The sequence below is a fragment of the Pecten maximus genome, chromosome 16, assembly GCF_902652985.1.
Source record: "Pecten maximus chromosome 16, xPecMax1.1, whole genome shotgun sequence".
NCBI lineage: Eukaryota > Metazoa > Mollusca > Bivalvia > Pectinida > Pectinidae > Pecten > Pecten maximus.
In genome coordinates, this window is record NC_047030.1 from 14080218 (window position 1) to 14097686 (window position 17469).

At 37.2% G+C, this 17469-nt stretch overlaps 1 protein-coding gene across 1 annotated transcript in view; it reads right to left on the reverse strand.

The window, feature by feature from the left end:
* Positions 1 to 1724: 1724 nt before the first annotated feature.
* LOC117345280 overlaps positions 1725 to 17469 on the reverse strand; it is a 100159-nt gene continuing 84414 nt past the window's right edge. The window contains exons 2-5 of the mRNA XM_033908331.1: positions 12169 to 12319; positions 11625 to 11831; positions 10691 to 10880; positions 1725 to 8679 (exon numbers count right to left, since the gene is read on the reverse strand). Of these exons, the coding sequence (XP_033764222.1) occupies positions 7395 to 8679; positions 10691 to 10880; positions 11625 to 11831; positions 12169 to 12319 (1833 nt within the window). The 3' untranslated portion in view covers positions 1725 to 7394. The remainder of the gene's footprint in view (positions 8680 to 10690; positions 10881 to 11624; positions 11832 to 12168; positions 12320 to 17469) is intronic.

Genomic DNA, 17469 nt, shown 5'->3' on the forward strand with positions numbered 1-17469 from the left:
ATCTCCATCAGGAAATCCCACATTCCATACCTGAAGTCACATCAACGGCCATGACCTTGGTTCTCCAACCCTTCTTTTGGGCAATTTTCCTTAACCTTGATAATCATCATCCACATATGTTTTATACCTACATAATATAGTGTATATAGTGTGTGTACACAGCTAGATACATTTTGATACTTTCATTTTGTACCTCAATGCTGTGTGAAAGAGCCAATAAACTTTATATAGCTACATGCTATGGAAAATGTTGCATTTGTTCGACCTTTAACCTTTGACCTCAACCGCGGATTTCTCTGAAAACATTCCGGATCGAAGTAGTCTTCACACAATGTTGTGTTTGATGGAGAAAATCTGTCTCTTTACACTTTTACTGTCCATGCTGTCCTCAACTTCTTATCTTTTGGAAACAAAAACATACGAAATAATCTTCTTGTTTTCGTTGGAGCTGTTGGTGGAGGTCAATGCTGCACACTGTACATGATGTTTGTTTACTTTTGAGATCAATGACAGCTCGCATGATTTTCTGATCGTCTCAAATGACGTCACAGGCAAGGGAGATAACTGTGTGCAGCGGCTATGATTTCTCCGACATAGAAAAATATGTCATTTTTCAAATGACGAATAATACATAAAAATTAAGTTTTGTTTAGAAAATGAATGTAAAACAAGTATTTATTAAGGATCATTAATATTTTTACATATATTTGGTCTTTTTGATGTTTTGGTGGTTGTTCACCATTAAGCCCTATATAATAACCTAATTTTAATATACATGTCATTTGTGGAAAAAAAATATATATTTCAATAAAATACTTAATATATAATTTTACTAGAAATTTTATATCTATATGGATAACATATTTGACCTGGAGGTGAAGGTAAATTATAGTGACATCAATACAGTGGGTTGGTAACCTTTTTTCCTGGCATCATTCACCTGTGTTCATGCAAATTTAAAATGAGACGGCTTATCCTAGAGTTGTATGTGATTTGTCACATTCTCCTATTTACACTTCAACAATATGTCACTAATAATAACGTAGTATCCAAAACATGTTTTCCTAAAGGGGTTAGAAAATCTCCATTTACATTCATTTTTTTTCAGAAATCCACAAAATTTCCTGCCTCATGTTGTTCTTGCTTGAATTATATATATTTTTGAGGAAATTTATTTCAACTATCAAATTGTGCCTGAGTCGAGTCTATAAGTGTTTGAGGTGAAGGAATAAATCAGAAATCAAATGATCTTTTCAGCTGTGTACAAATGCAGCTAAATCAAACTACCAACTTGCTCTAATATCCCTGGATACACGAAGGAACATAAGGATGAGATGAGGTATTATATTTAACGGCTTCTGTACAGTTTGCAAATGCCTATTTTAAAATCTAGGTTTTTTTTTATTTTGTCAGTATGTGTTTATTATCTAACCTGGCTTTAGATTTTTCAGAGAATCCATCACTATTGCAATGGAGTTCCATGGAGTACATTGGAATATTAATTTTTATGGACATTATTCAGGAAAGATAAAATTAGGTCCATACATACTTGTAAAATCCATGGAAAATGGTTTTAATACTGCATGGAAAATATCCAGGAACAAGGTCCATGGAAATCTATAAACACTATATATAACACCATTTTGTTTATAGGAAGTCGTACTTTGCACTTCTACTTAAAATCAACATTAATTTAAGTTACAAAAAAAAAAAAACTCATTGCACCTAGTACTTGCCAAAGGCCAATTTATTTCTTATAGAATGATACATAAACCTTCAGAAATGTAGGATCTTCATATTATATTTTCCTTTGATGTTATGAACTTTCAATTGAATTTTATTTTCAAAAGCAATGAAAATCAGAACCCTTTAAAAATATACATCTTCATAGCTGTATTCAGTAGTTTCCAAAGTCAATTGATATCACATATTTCGTGCTGGCAAGTTTTCTTGGCAGTTGTGTTTGTATAGTATCAGATTCAAACATGTATGCCTTTAATTACTACATGTATAATGACATGGCTGTTACTCCATTAATATGGTACATATTGTATAATAAAAAAGAAAAGCATTTTTTTTCTAAAATTCTTAAGATATTTTGCACACTTACACTAATTATGATAATTAACAGTGATATATTGATGTAGATATAAAGTATTTGTAAATGTATATATAAATTTGACAAAAAAATACTGATTGACATGTGGCTCAGAAGGACAGAAAGTTGAAAATGAACTTAAAGTCAGTAATTCAGTATATAACAAACAAAATTTATTTTTGAAAACAGATAGCAAAACAGTCATATGTTTATTTGCACACATAAATTTTCAGTATATAAATATATGTTTTGATTTGTTTTTATATACCTTGCATATATGAATAAATAATAAAAAAAAATTCTTGAAAATCAGACACACAAGTTTCATAAAATCATATCTTTATAATAAAAGTTAACAATATAAATATACCTAAGTAACCCCATGGAATGTTAATAAATCAAAATTAAAATCAATGCATTTAAAATACACCCAACAGCTTGACTCAGCATTTGACACAATATGGATATACATGGTATATATATTATGAAGGTAAAATTTTATAACAATGGACGGACCTAATCATAGACGGAATTACATATCACAGCATGCTAATATATCTCACCACAAATATTTTATCCCCCACGACATGACACGCGGGCACACATTCCCAAGCCAACAGATCATTGTACATCACTTTTACCTTTACAAGATATAGGTAATTTCTGTACATATTGTCACATTTGAGATTGTTGTAATTTTAAATATCACATATAAGTTTTCATTGAGATACATCTACAGTGTATTTGATTTGGACATAAAGAAAGGCTTACTCAACGATTGAAAAATATGTCTCTAAAGAGCAGTTTGTCTAACACTGACACTGTTTTTAGAATTTTTGATCTCAGAGACGGAATACAATAGAATATATTTCTGTACAAGTTGAGTGTCAATGTCTGTTATGTATCCAGTAGTACTGTCTATTGAATATCCCTGAGTATCAGTTTCCTAAGTCTCTCAAACATCAATAATCCAAACATCAATCATCCAAACTACGCCCGGCATAATACCAATAAAGTTTTAAAATATTAATTAGTTATGTTGACATTAGTTTTTTGTATGTTTTACAGTTCTTACTCATCACTACAGACAGTGTTTAAAACAGCATGACTGAAAAAATTGTGTTGGGAGGGGAAGGGGAAGGGGGGCGTATTATAGCCCATCCCAATACAATGCATGTAAACATTTTAAAGGCTTAATATTTAGTCAATACCAAGTCAAAATCTGTAGTGAAATATTTTGCCTTGTTTTACAGCCAGAAAACAATTGCATGTCGGTCTTCTGTGAATTTCACCTGAAGTCAAAATTGTTGTCATCGATTACCAGTAGATATGTTGGCAGATTTCTTTGCCTTTTCTTCAAAGGCATTCGTTTATATTTCTGTCTGAATATTTAATAAACATAGATTTGTATCATTTATCTCGGAGTGACTGCATTGGTAGTAATGTAAAGTAGATAGAACTGTGTGATCCGATAGAGATTAAAATTTCATTATACATTCTGTCAGATTTTATTCTCAGGAGTAAAAATCTATTGCTTTAATTTTAAAAACTAAGATTTCTTGGTGCACAAGCCTTCATTTACTGGTATATTATTAGATTTTATACATTGATAGTAAACCATTAATAGTAGACCTAACAATGAAATATGTTGAAGAATTCAAAGTCAGAGTTTTGCAGTACATTCTGGGATGAGTTAATGCAGAGCCAATTCTAATGTAATTGCAATGCGAATAAAAGGACTTGCATAATCCAGCAGTCAATTAATAGGACCCCGCCTCACACCTAACAAGTGTACCCTGAACGGGGTTCACACAGTGCACCTCAGGGAGCCATTCATGATCAGAGACTTGCCATCGACTACAGCACATCAGCATGTGACCAGATGCATCGCACTACATATCAATCTTTCATTAAGTTTTATACATGCGCAGGGTTATCAAGTACGGAGAGGAGACATTCATAAGTATGTCCAACTCCACTGATAGCCTGAAATTGATCGGCACAGAAAGCCGATGTGTTTAGGTGTCACTGATTAATTTGTAGGTAGGATAGTGTAGGTGGGGTATTTTTTATTTATAACGTTTCCTTCTAATGTCTGCTTTTTACCTCGTTATCTACATCAAAGCAGGTTAATCGCCACAAAGTAGTGTATATGGTCCAGAGCCTGCGATCCACAAGCTTAACAAACATGTATGTGATACAGTGGTATACCTCTGCAGGCATTTCCTCTAAACAATTAGCTAGGTGCAATAAGATCATGAGATTGACGCCCCGGGTCAGGGCACGAATCAAAAAATTGTCTTCCTTTAGCTTCCTCATTGGTGTTACTATATAGGGAGTGTTTCCAATTTCATTGTTTTTCTATATATTTAAGATTGAAGATCCTTGGAGTTAATTTTCAGTCTGCTGAATGTAACTGCACAAATTAATCCTTAAATTTCATTTCATATTTTTTTTTAATCTACAGAGTGAAATCTTCTGTGCTTTTTAATAGTTTCAATAGCCAATCAGGAATGACAGTTAGCCACAACCGGATACAGTTGGCATACTGATGTGTGCTCACTGGCAACTTACAACATCATAGAAAAGTACAATAAAATCTGATAGTTTCATTTTCAAACATCAATTTTTTGGCCCTCCTCTGAAATGAATGATCCTCAAATTATACGGATACAAGCTTTTATTTAGGGATTCTCTGCCCCAAAGTATGTACCTGTGCAAACACACACAGGTGTACAAATTACACAGGTGTAATGAACCTTTAAAACATATACATGTACCTCTAAAGTAATGGGGGGGGGGGTTATATCACAGATCATAGCAGGTATGACATATTCTCTCATAAAAATATATGTTTAACATTCAAATGTATAACAAGGTTATGACTTGGGCATAAAATGCATGTGTAGTTATAATGTGTGCTAGGAAAGTCCCAACAAATACACATATCTACAACACAGGATGGGTGTGTTATATATACGGCCACATACATTGTGTAAACGGTGCTTATAGGTATAGGATACCATAATAATCAGTATATAAGTCAATGGCAATGACTTAACAATACGTAACAAAGCCAAACAATGATTTATAGAACAACAAATTTATACCAAGTCTGCTAGAAAGGAATTCAAACTTTAACGGTTCAGACATCACAGATTATATATATATATACTCAATCCTGTCATGCTATTAGTCAGAAATGGAACCAGAGTATATGAAGTTTCATGAGAATTGGATGCAAAATACGAGTTGATAAAGCAAAATATATAAAATAACTACATGTGGCCTCATTCTTAAGTGACCCCAGATGTTTGAAACTTGTACAAATGATGGTTGTAAGTGTATGAAATTTCATGATAAACAAATTTATAAATTGAAGGTGGTTTAGAATGAAGATTTCATTGGGATTTAATCTCTACCATATACCATCAGATGGACACATCATGAGAGGATTTTTTATCTATCAAGAAACCAAAACTTATTCAGTATAACAAGTGACTTTTCCTACTCCATATACAATATAGTTGTGTTGAGAAAGTCTTCACATACATATATCTGATGAACTTAATTAAAAACTGATTTTTCAGCAACAAAAAACATGAATTGCAAAAACCTCTACTGTAAATTCATGACAATAACTCATTATGTTTTTTTTATTTATCAATAAAAAAAATACATTTTCACAAGAGGATAGCGTGAGATCGCTGCAGCGTGTTACGGTCCTTTTAAAGTAATGTATAATAATACGTACTTATATCAATTTTATACCTGTATGAGACTCTTTGCTGTACGTTTCTGTGTATATTACCCGGTCTACCCAGTGTTTATCTGGCCATAATAATGATCACAGGAAAAAATACATCACAGACAAGCAGTAAATTAACACCATTTAAATGTCTGGTATATGGACCTGTATTCAAGACTACATGTATATACCGTATTGGTCCTTAAATCAGTCCAATCAGCTTGTGTAAAAGTTTTATTTATCCACAAATAAGCCCTCTTCCCTTGTGTAAAAATTTCATTTATTCTCAAATAAGCCCCATCCCTTTGCGTAAAATTTTGCACCTTATTTATGCCCAAATCATCCCAATCCTGTGTAAAAAAAAAATCATTTTTTCTCAAATAAGCCCCCCTTCCTTTGTGTAAAAACTTGGTACCTTATTTATCCTCAAATCAGCCTATAATTCACTTGTGTAAATAATTTATTTATCCTCAAATAAGCCCCCTCACTTGTGTAAAAATTGTGTACCTTATTTATCCTCAAATAAGCCCAATCCCCTTGTGTAAAAGTTAAGTATTAAAGGGAGGGCTTATTTGTTAATCAACTTTAGCTTACTATTTTAAAATTAAACGTTTCTGCAAAAGCAATAAGGGGCTTATATATGGACATGGGCTTATATATGGACAGGGATTATATATGGACAGGGCTTATATATGGACGGGGCTTATATATGGACAGGGCTTATATATGGACAGGGCTTATATATATGGACAGGGCTTATATATGGACATGGGCTTATATATGGACAGGGCTTATATATGGACAGGGCATATATATGGACAGGGCTTACATATGGACAGGGCATATATATGGACAGGGCTTATTTGTGAATAAATACAGAATACTTATAAATTGGTCTTTGTTACATAGTCATTTAAGATAAAATGGCGAAGTGAAATCTTAACAATTAAAAGTAAACTAACAGTAACATGCATTAATACCCTGAGGGATGGAAATATCCTCACAGTAATTCAACAATAACATAACTAATGAACGACGGTACACAAGCTTCCTGTAACCTCCACACAACCCACAGATCTAAATGAAAACAGGTAGATTATGGTTCTCTTTTACAATAAAACATGAAAGAGTATAAAATGATATATCTTTTTTTTTTACATATGACATAGCCAAAATTATATGGAAATATCTTGATAAATGATATCATTGAAAATATGCCAGAAGAAATTGTGATCTTTTGTCATTCATTCATGAAATTATAAAAAGATCTCTAAATTGTAAGAATGACACCACAGATGTGTTTTAAACTATCTAATCTTCTCTCAAGCTTTCATGTGAATTAGAAACGTCTTCTTCTAAACTGCATCAATAAATTCAGATAGCGATTGATTAAAAATGAGGAATTTTAAAATTGTAGGTGAAGCCATGAGACTGTTTGGAGGCAGGGCAGGAGCATACAAGTAACTATGGTAACAACAACAACTTTATAATGTCAATTAACCTAATGACCCCTTATCACATGACTGTCACATGACTGGGGTCATAAGGTCAATTGGTGACAACATGGTCACCTTGAGATGAGTTCTCCTCATCGTCGACATTTTCTTCGTCCTGGCTCTGTGGTGATGTAACTGTCTGTACAATATCAATAAAATCTTCGTCCTCTTCGCTGTTGTCCTTGCTGTCATCATACTCAAGTCCGTTACATACCTCGGGGCACACATCATCTTCCTTTGTGATATTGTCTTCATTTGGTTTCTCAATTATGTCATTTTCCTCTCTTGTTACATCTACAAGTTCATTTGGTGATGGACTGGTGTTTTTATTTAATGGCTGTTTGACAAGTTCATTGGACAAAGGTTTCACAAAGTCATCAGGTGGTAGTTTGGCAAGATCATCCGGTGAAAAATTGACAAGTTCATCTGATGCATGATAATTGGCATGTCCTTCATCTGATATGGATTTGAACTTGTCAGTCTCCTCTCCAACGTCATCGCTATCCTCATCTGAAATATCGTTATTAATCAAAAGCACAGATTTGGACTGTTCCAAACCTTTGAAGATTTTTCGTCTTTCTTCCATTGACTTTCTCTTTGTCTTGAACATAGTTTCTTGTTTGGCAGGTTGTGCATTTCTAGGTGAGGCGAGACATCGTTCAGAAAGATGTTTAATGCGTTCATGTCCATTTCTATAACTAAGCTTAGCTTTACCAACATCATTGACAATAACAGGAAATCTAGTAGGCAACTCCTGTACACTGTGGGAAAGAAGACGCTGTGATTCATAATCTGGCTTATTTCTCCCTGGTAAAAGGTCTGTTTGACTGCGTTGAAGTCTGCGAGGTCTGGTCATGGAGGCATCACTGATATTTAAACTTGCTATTTTTCCTCCTACGCTCAACTCCTCTTCCTCCTCCTCCTCCTCCTCCTCACTGTCATCTTCACTTTCGTTCAGCAGAGTGTTGTTGGCGGAGGAATGTGTTGGGCGATTTGGAAACCGGTTACATGCACCGTTATATTTCACCTTTCCGCAGACATTGCGAGGAGACATAAGGAAATCAGGATCCCTTGGAGAAGGGTCCAATCCTTCCTCATCGCTATCACAGGCAGGCTCCGCATCCTCATCTTCCTCTTCCATGTCCTCCTCAAGCTCCTCCTCTATATCGTCCTCCTTGCCCTGGCGGCTGGCTGTCATAGGTACGTCTTGTGGTAGTTGGCTCTTTGGGTTGTTTTCTAATTTCTGATCATTGGACTTACTCTTTTCTCCATCTATGGAGAATATAGACTTTTTACTAGGACTGAATGTGCGCCGCCATTTGTGTTCAGGGCAGAAGCTACAAAAATACAGAAAAATACCATCATGTCGTTAAACATCAATACTTAATCTGACAGTCAAATCTAAATACAGATGGAGCACAGATCAAAGGACACAGACTCAACTAAATCTGCATCATCAGTTTTTATGATTATAAAATATCAATTTAGAAAGAATTATTTTAGAATAACGTCTAATTTATAAAGAAGTAGTTAATCAAAGCTATCTTTATTATTGATTACTATCATTTCAACAAGTACATTGTATTGTATCATACTTGAAGAACTTAAAACAACACAGCCCTTGAATCTGTAAGTGGTGCTATCCAATGTCAGATATATTTTTTATGTTATGTGTAAATTTATAAAGGACAGTCATTGGTATGCATCATTTTTGAAAATTTACAATGTTTTCTTAAATTTTCTGACTCATATTTTCAAAATACAATTTTAAGGATAAATATAACTTTCATTAATATAAATAAGGGCTAGCTATTCATAGGGCACCGGAGAAGATATATATGTAAAGTACCTTGGTCATAGTTATATATAACTATTGATTCATAACCAGCTGTAACAAAGCTTCTGTCTGATCACAAGGTTGTACATCTACTTTCAACAAGAGTACATGATGCATTTTTCAACAGGAGATCCCACTGGGATCTTCGCCTACACCATTGAATGGCCTTTATTAGTTTTACAGTATGTTAGATCTTTACTATTCTTTCCTATTAATTATCTAAAGAGAAAGAGATTTAATCATGAAATTAATATTTAATTGAAATTTTTTCGAAGCTTTACAATGCTGTTGTCCATCCAAAATAAGAATGACATTTATTCTGTTTTGGAAGCAATTTTGTTTTTGTCAAAGAATTAAACAAGAGGTCCTAGATCTCCCATTGCTCACCATAGTGTTATACATTGTTACTTTTCATGATTATAGTTGTTTAAGTGTTTCAACAAATTTAACCCCTGTAACCTTGAGTAATGGTCAAGGTCATCTCTTTTTACAAACTTTGTTGGGATTTTCCCCAGGAACTGACTGTATCAGCCAAATATCTTGATTCTAGGACTTTTGGTTATTGAGAAGTTGTTTCATTCTTTCAACCAATTCACCCCTGTGACCTTGAGTATAGTCAAGGTCATTTCTTTGCACAAATTTAAATTCATGCAGGCTTATTTCATAAGCTACCAACAATGAAAAGTTAACATATGTTCATAACAAAAAAGGTTCCTCCAATACTCTCATTGAAATAATGACAGCAATATTTATAATGACAACAATTTACAAGTCATAAAATGGCCACCTGTCAGCCGTTACATATTGTTCATCCACGCGATCAGTTATGATCAGCTATTATACACACAATGAAGTATTAAACAAGGAACTATTTAAGTTGTAAAGTACATGATCATTTCAGTACTTTTTGAACAAGAGGCTAAAGGGGCCTGCCATACATTTAGCTTGCTCATAGTGTTGCTATATCAAATCTTAACTTCTATCAACTTCAAAATATGTATACCGTATTTTAATTGAAAATACAGATTTTCCCTGCAGAGATTATTTTTCTTCAAATTTTGTTCATATAACTTTGGAAGTTGGTCTTGGATATTCTGAAGCCAAAGTTCAAATCCCATATATTCATTCAAATATTGTATGTTACAATTCAATAATCATGGGTTTCGACCTCTTGGATTATTCAGGAAAAATAATTTGAAGAAACTGACATCAGACCAACACTATACTACTGCATCTTAAAGCAGTCAAACCAAAATACATACAGAGAATTATTCATTAGGACGTCTTCAATGACAAAACGCCATAGAACTCAAATAAAAGATATCAGAATGCAGGTACAAATATAGATTGATCAACTGGCCAAATTACAATCTTTTACATTCTCCTAAAGCTTTAACCTGTTGCACATCCACACTTATGCCAACTGTCATTATGTCTAACCCAGGGGTATAACTAATAAGCTCTGTGAAGACACAAGTTAATCGGTTATCAGATAGAACACTCAAGCTGACCTGCGACAGATGCCTTGTAGCCAAGTGTCTAATGACCGGAAGTGGTATTTGGCATCGATGAAACTCTTTGCTTCAAATCGGTAGTCATCCCAAACCTGGACTTTGCCATTGTTCCAGCGGGCTCCAATCGTTTTGTTTCTATCTCCTGCCCAAATTTCCACATGGGTCATAAGGTGCTTCTGCTGCCGAGCTGAAGAAAATTAATAAAAAAAAAACACTTGATATTCATGTAGTGTCAACTACAAGATTGCTTATACAGTACAAATCATCAAGCAAGAGCCACATGCTCCTAAATGTCATCCGCCTATGAAGATAATTCTGAAATTGAATTAGTGGTCAGGTAGTGAGAATACCAATTATCATAATCAATCTACCTCAGCAGACTGATATATACATATATACCTATGATATTCATAAAAACTATAAAATTTATAAATTTTACAACTATAGCAAAAGAAGTGATATTTGAATCAACTGATATTAATCAGGCCTGTTGGCTCGTATGGAAGTCGGTAAGATTTAGGGGTAAAAGCCAAGTACAGTTGTATGTAATACCAGTGCTGGAACAACCAGACACCAAATAAATGTCTATGACATTTGAATTTTAGAGTTCCGGAATTGTTGTTAATTTCATCTCTATACCAAATTTTTTGAACTAGATAGGACAATATAATTATTCAAATTTCAACCAATCAAAAGCTAGAAAAAACTGGGCATTTTGCCCAATTGCAAAATGGAAGTGATAGTTGTATTTGTATTTTCAGTATACACAGCTAGTCACAGTTAATCACAGTTGAACAATATTTCATAATTAGATAAATTTAAGTAGACTGAAAATGGCAGCTAATTCGTCAAATATATGTTGATATCACATTTAGGTTCATAGCTCATATAATACACAGTCAGGTCCAATATTCATTGACGATGTACACACCGTTAGGACGTGGATATGTTCCAGATATAAACACTAAGTCTCCTGGTTTCATGTCTTCTTCTCGCTCCACAACATTCGGAAGTAAATCAAACATGTATGCCTGATTCCACGGCCCGAGACGAAAGCCGAAGTCTTTACGTAGATCTCGCATCACCTGTCGTACCAAACCACAACAGTCCAGGAAAAGACGACTTTTGTATTCCGGCTCTGTGTAAGTAAAGGGACAAATATTTCAGACGTTTGAACAGGCATTGACATTGACAGGGTATAAAAGACTAACACATCAGTATGAAATGGCCTTGTGTAATTGTTTATTTATTTTTTTACAATTTTTAATTTTTTTTTTTTTTTTTTTTTAATCTGCATAAAGGGCAATTACTCTATAAATATTGAAACCTTAATTTAGTTCTGTAATGCAGAAGCAACACAATTTGGAATAATTTAAACATAAATAAACAGGAAGATTAAGTTTGATAGAATGAAATGCTTACTCTATACACTAGGCTATAGGTATACTTTTTATAGTATGTATAACGTTACTTACGATCTGGTGACCAGTACTTCTTGGCATAAGGAGTTCCGAAGTATTTCTTTGCCCGTTTTACAAACTTCTTTCGGAGTTTATTCATATGCTCCACATCTCCCTGTTTACGGAGGCATCTCTCGCGCAGACGTTTCTCATCACGCAGCTCTTTCTGAAAAAGAAAAGTAAGAAAATACAATGCACAATCTGATTACCAGGTATTAATTAGCATTCATAATAATATCCAATTTTAGTAAATGGAGACCAATGATTGACATTTAATAAAAGGTACTGACTAAGGTGTATGGAGGTGTAACTGACTAAGATGTATGGAGGTGTAGCTGACTACAGTGAGGTGAAGTGTTACACTGACTAAGGTGTATGGAGGTGTAACTGACTACAGTGAGGTGAAGTGTAACACTAAGGTGTATGGAGGTGTAGCTGACTACAGTCAGGTGAAGTGTAACACTAAGGTGTATGGAGGTGTAGCCGACTACAGTCAGGTGAAGTGTAACACTAAGGTGTATGGAGGTGTAGCTGACTACAGTCAGGTGAAGTGTTACACTGACTAAGGTGTATGGAGGTGTAGCTGACTACAGTCAGGTGAAGTGTAACACTGACTAAGGTGTATGGAGGTGTAGCTGACTACAGTGAGGTGAAGTGTAACACTAAGGTGTATGGAGGTGTAGCTGACTACAGTGAGGTGAAGTGTAACACTAAGGTGTATGGAGGTGTAGCTGACTACAGTCAGGTGAAGTGTAACACTAAGGTGTATGGAGGTGTAGCTGACTACAGTCAGGTGAAGTGTATCACTGACTAAGGTGTATGGAGGTGTAGCTGACTACAGTCAGGTGAAGTGTAACACTAAGGTGTATGGAGGTGTAGCTGACTACAGTCAGGTGAAGTGTAACACTGACTAAGGTGTATGGAGGTGTAGCTGACTACAGTCAGGTGAAGTGTAACACTAAGGTGTATGGAGGTGTAACTGACTACAGTGAGGTGAAGTGTAACACTGACTAAGGTGTATGGAGGTGTAGCTGACTACAGTCAGGTGAAGTGTAACACTAAGGTGTATGGAGGTGTAACTGACTACAGTGAGGTGAAGTGTAACACTGACTAAGGTGTATGGAGGTGTAGCTGACTACAGTCAGGTGAAGTGTAACACTAAGGTGTATGGAGGTGTAGCTGACTACAGTCAGGTGAAGTGTAACACTGACTAAGGTGTATGGAGGTGTAGCTGACTACAGTCAGGTGAAGTGTAACACTAAGGTGTATGGAGGTGTAGCTGACTACAGTCAGGTGAAGTGTAACACTGACTAAGGTGTATGGAGGTGTAGCTGACTACAGTCAGGTGAAGTGTAACACTAAGGTGTATGGAGGTGTAGCTGACTACAGTCAGGTGAAGTGTAACACTAAGGTGTATGGAGGTGTAGCTGACTACAGTCAGGTGAAGTGTAACACTGACTAAGGTGTATGTAGGTGTAGCTGACTACAGTCAGGTGAAGTGTAACACTAAGGTGTATGGAGGTGAAGCTGACTACAGTCAGGTGAAGTGTAACACTAAGGTGTATGGAGGTGTAACTGACTAAGATGTATGGAGGTGTAGCTGACTACAGTCAGGTGAAGTGTAACACTGACTAAGGTGTATGGAGGTGTAGCTGACTACAGTCAGGTGAAGTGTAACACTAAGGTGTATGGAGGTGTAGCTGACTACAGTGAGGTGAAGTGTAACACTAAGGTGTATGGAGGTGTAACTGACTACAGTCAGGTGAAGTGTAACACTAAGGTGTATGGAGGTGTAGCTGACTACAGTGAGGTGAAGTGTAACACTGACTAAGGTGTATGGAGGTGTAGCTGACTACAGTCAGGTGAAGTGTTACACTGACTAAGGTGTATGGAGGTGTAGCTGACTACAGTCAGGTGAAGTGTACACTGACTAAGGTGTATGGAGGTGTAGCTGACTACAGTCAGGTGAAGTGTAACACTGACTAAGGTGTATGGAGGTGTAGCTGACTACAGTCAGGTGAAGTGTAACACTAAGGTGTATGGAGGTGTAGCTGACTACAGTCAGGTGAAGTGTAACACTAAGGTGTATGGAGGTGTAGCTGACTACAGTCAGGTGAAGTGTAACACTAAGGTGTATGGAGGTGTAGCTGACTACAGTCAGGTGAAGTGTAACACTAAGGTGTATGGAGGTGTAGCTGACTACAGTCAGGTGTAGTGTAACACTGACTAAGGTGTATGGAGGTGTAGCTGACTACAGTCAGGTGAAGTGTAACACTAAGGTGTATGGAGGTGTAGCTGACTACAGTGAGGTGAAGTGTAACACTAAGGTGTATGGAGGTGTAGCTGACTACAGTCAGGTGAAGTGTAACACTAAGATGTATGGAGGTGTAGCTGACTACAGTCAGGTGAAGTGTAACACTAAGGTGTATGGAGGTGTAGCTGACTACAGTCAGGTGAAGTGTAACACTAAGGTGTATGGAGGTGTAGCTGACTACAGTCAGGTGAAGTGTAACACTAAGGTGTATGGAGGTGTAGCTGACTACAGTCAGGTGAAGTGTAACACTAAGGTGTATGGAGGTGTAGCTGACTACAGTCAGGTGAAGTGTAACACTGACTAAGGTGTATGGAGGTGTAGCTGACTACAGTCAGGTGAAGTGTAACACTAAGGTGTATGGAGGTGTAACTGACTACAGTCAGGTGAAGTGTAACACTAAGGTGTATGGAGGTGTAACTGACTACAGTCAGGTGAAGTGTAACACTGACTAAGGTGTATGGAGGTGTAGCTGACTACAGTCAGGTGAAGTGTAACACTGACTGTAGTGTAACTGACTACAGTCAGGTGAAGTGTAACACTAAGGTGTATGGAGGTGTAGCTGACTACAGTGAGGTGAAGTGTAACACTAAGGTGTATGGAGGTGTAGCTGACTACAGTCAGGTGAAGTGTAACACTAAGGTGTATGGAGTTGTAGCTGACTACAGTCAGGTGAAGTGTAACACTAAGGTGTATGGAGGTGTAGCTGACTACAGTCAGGTGAAGTGTAACACTAAGGTGTATGGAGGTGTAGCTGACTACAGTCAGGTGAAGTGTAACACTGACTAAGGTGTATGGAGGTGTAGCTGACTACAGTCAGGTGAAGTGTAACACTAAGGTGTATGGAGGTGTAACTGACTACAGTCAGGTGAAGTGTAACACTAAGGTGTATGGAGGTGTAGCTGACTACAGTCAGGTGAAGTGTAACACTAAGGTGTATGGAGGTGTAGCTGACTACAGTGAGGTGAAGTGTAACACTAAGGTGTATGGAGGTGTAGCTGACTACAGTGAGGTGAAGTGTAACACTGACTAAGGTGTATGGAGGTGTAGCTGACTACAGTCAGGTGAAGTGTAACACTAAGGTGTATGGAGGTGTAGCTGACTACAGTGAGGTGAAGTGTAACACTGACTAAGGTGTATGGAGGTGTAGCTGACTACAGTGAGGTGAAGTGTAACACTAAGGTGTATGGAGGTGTAGCTGACTACAGTGAGGTGAAGTGTAACACTAAGGTGTATGGAGGTGTAGCTGACTACAGTGAGGTGAAGTGTAACACTAAGGTGTATGGAGGTGTAACTGACTACAGTCAGGTGAAGTGTAACACTAAGGTGTATGGAGGTGTAACTGACTACAGTGAGGTGAAGTGTAACACTGACTAAGGTGTATGGAGGTGTAGCTGACTACAGTCAGGTGAAGTGTAACACTGACTAAGGTGTATGGAGGTGTAGCTGACTACAGTCAGGTGAAGTGTAACACTAAGGTGTATGGAGGTGTAGCTGACTACAGTCAGGTGAAGTGTAACACTAAGGTGTATGGAGGTGTAGCTGACTACAGTGAGGTGAAGTGTAACACTAAGGTGTATGGAGGTGTAATGGTACTGACTACAGTCAGGTGAAGTGTAACACTAAGTGTATGGAGGTGTAGCTGACTACAGTGCAGGTGAAGTGTAACACTGACTAAGGTGTATGGAGGTGTAAGCTGACTACAGTCAGGTGAAGTGTAACACTAAGGTGTATGGAGGTGTAGCTGACTACAGTCAGGTGAAGTGTACACGGACTAAGGTGTATGGAGGTGTAACTGACTACAGTCAGGTGAAGTGTAACACTAAGGTGTATGGAGGTGTAGCTGACTACAGTCAGGTGAAGTGTAACACTGACTAAGGTGTATGGAGGTGTAGCTGACTACAGTCAGGTGAAGTGTAACACGACTAAGGTGTATGGAGGTGTAGCTGACTACAGTCAGGTGAAGTGTAACACTGATAGGTGTATGGAGGTGTAGCTGACTACAGTGAGGTGAAGTGTAACTACTAAGGTGTATGGAGGTGTAGCTGACTACAGTCAGGTGAAGTGTAACACTAAGGTGTATGGAGGTGTAGCTGACTACAGTCAGGTGAAGTGTAACACTAAGGTGTATGGAGGTGTAGCTGACTACAGTCAGGTGAAGTGTAACACTAAGGTGTATGGAGGTGTAGCTGACTACAGTCAGGTGAAGTGTAACACTAAGGTGTATGGAGGTGTAGCTGACTACAGTCAGGTGAAGTGTAACACTAAGGTGTATGGAGGTGTAGCTGACTACAGTCAGGTGAAGTGTAACACTAAGGTGTATGGAGGTGTAGCTGACTACAGTCAGGTGAAGTGTAACACTAAGGTGTATGGAGGTGTAGCTGACTACAGTCAGGTGAAGTGTAACACTAAGGTGTATGGAGGTGTAGCTGACTACAGTCAGGTGAAGTGTAACACTAAGGTGTATGGAGGTGTAGCTGACTACAGTCAGGTGAAGTGTAACACTAAGGTGTATGGAGGTGTAGCTGACTACAGTCAGGTGAAGTGTAACACTAAGGTGTATGGAGGTGTAGCTGACTACAGTCAGGTGAAGTGTAACACTAAGGTGTATGGAGGTGTAGCTGACTACAGTCAGGTGAAGTGTAACACTAAGGTGTATGGAGGTGTAGCTGACTACAGTCAGGTGAAGTGTAACACTAAGGTGTATGGAGGTGTAGCTGACTACAGTCAGGTGAAGTGTAACACTGACTAAGGTGTATGGAGGTGTAGCTGACTACAGTCAGGTGAAGTGTAACACTAAGGTGTATGGAGGTGTAGCTGACTACAGTCAGGTGAAGTGTAACACTAAGGTGTATGGAGGTGTAGCTGACTACAGTCAGGTGAAGTGTAACACTAAGGTGTATGGAGGTGTAGCTGACTACAGTCAGGTGAAGTGTAACACTGACTAAGGTGTATGGAGGTGTAACTGACTACAGTCAGGTGAAGTGTAACACTAAGGTGTATGG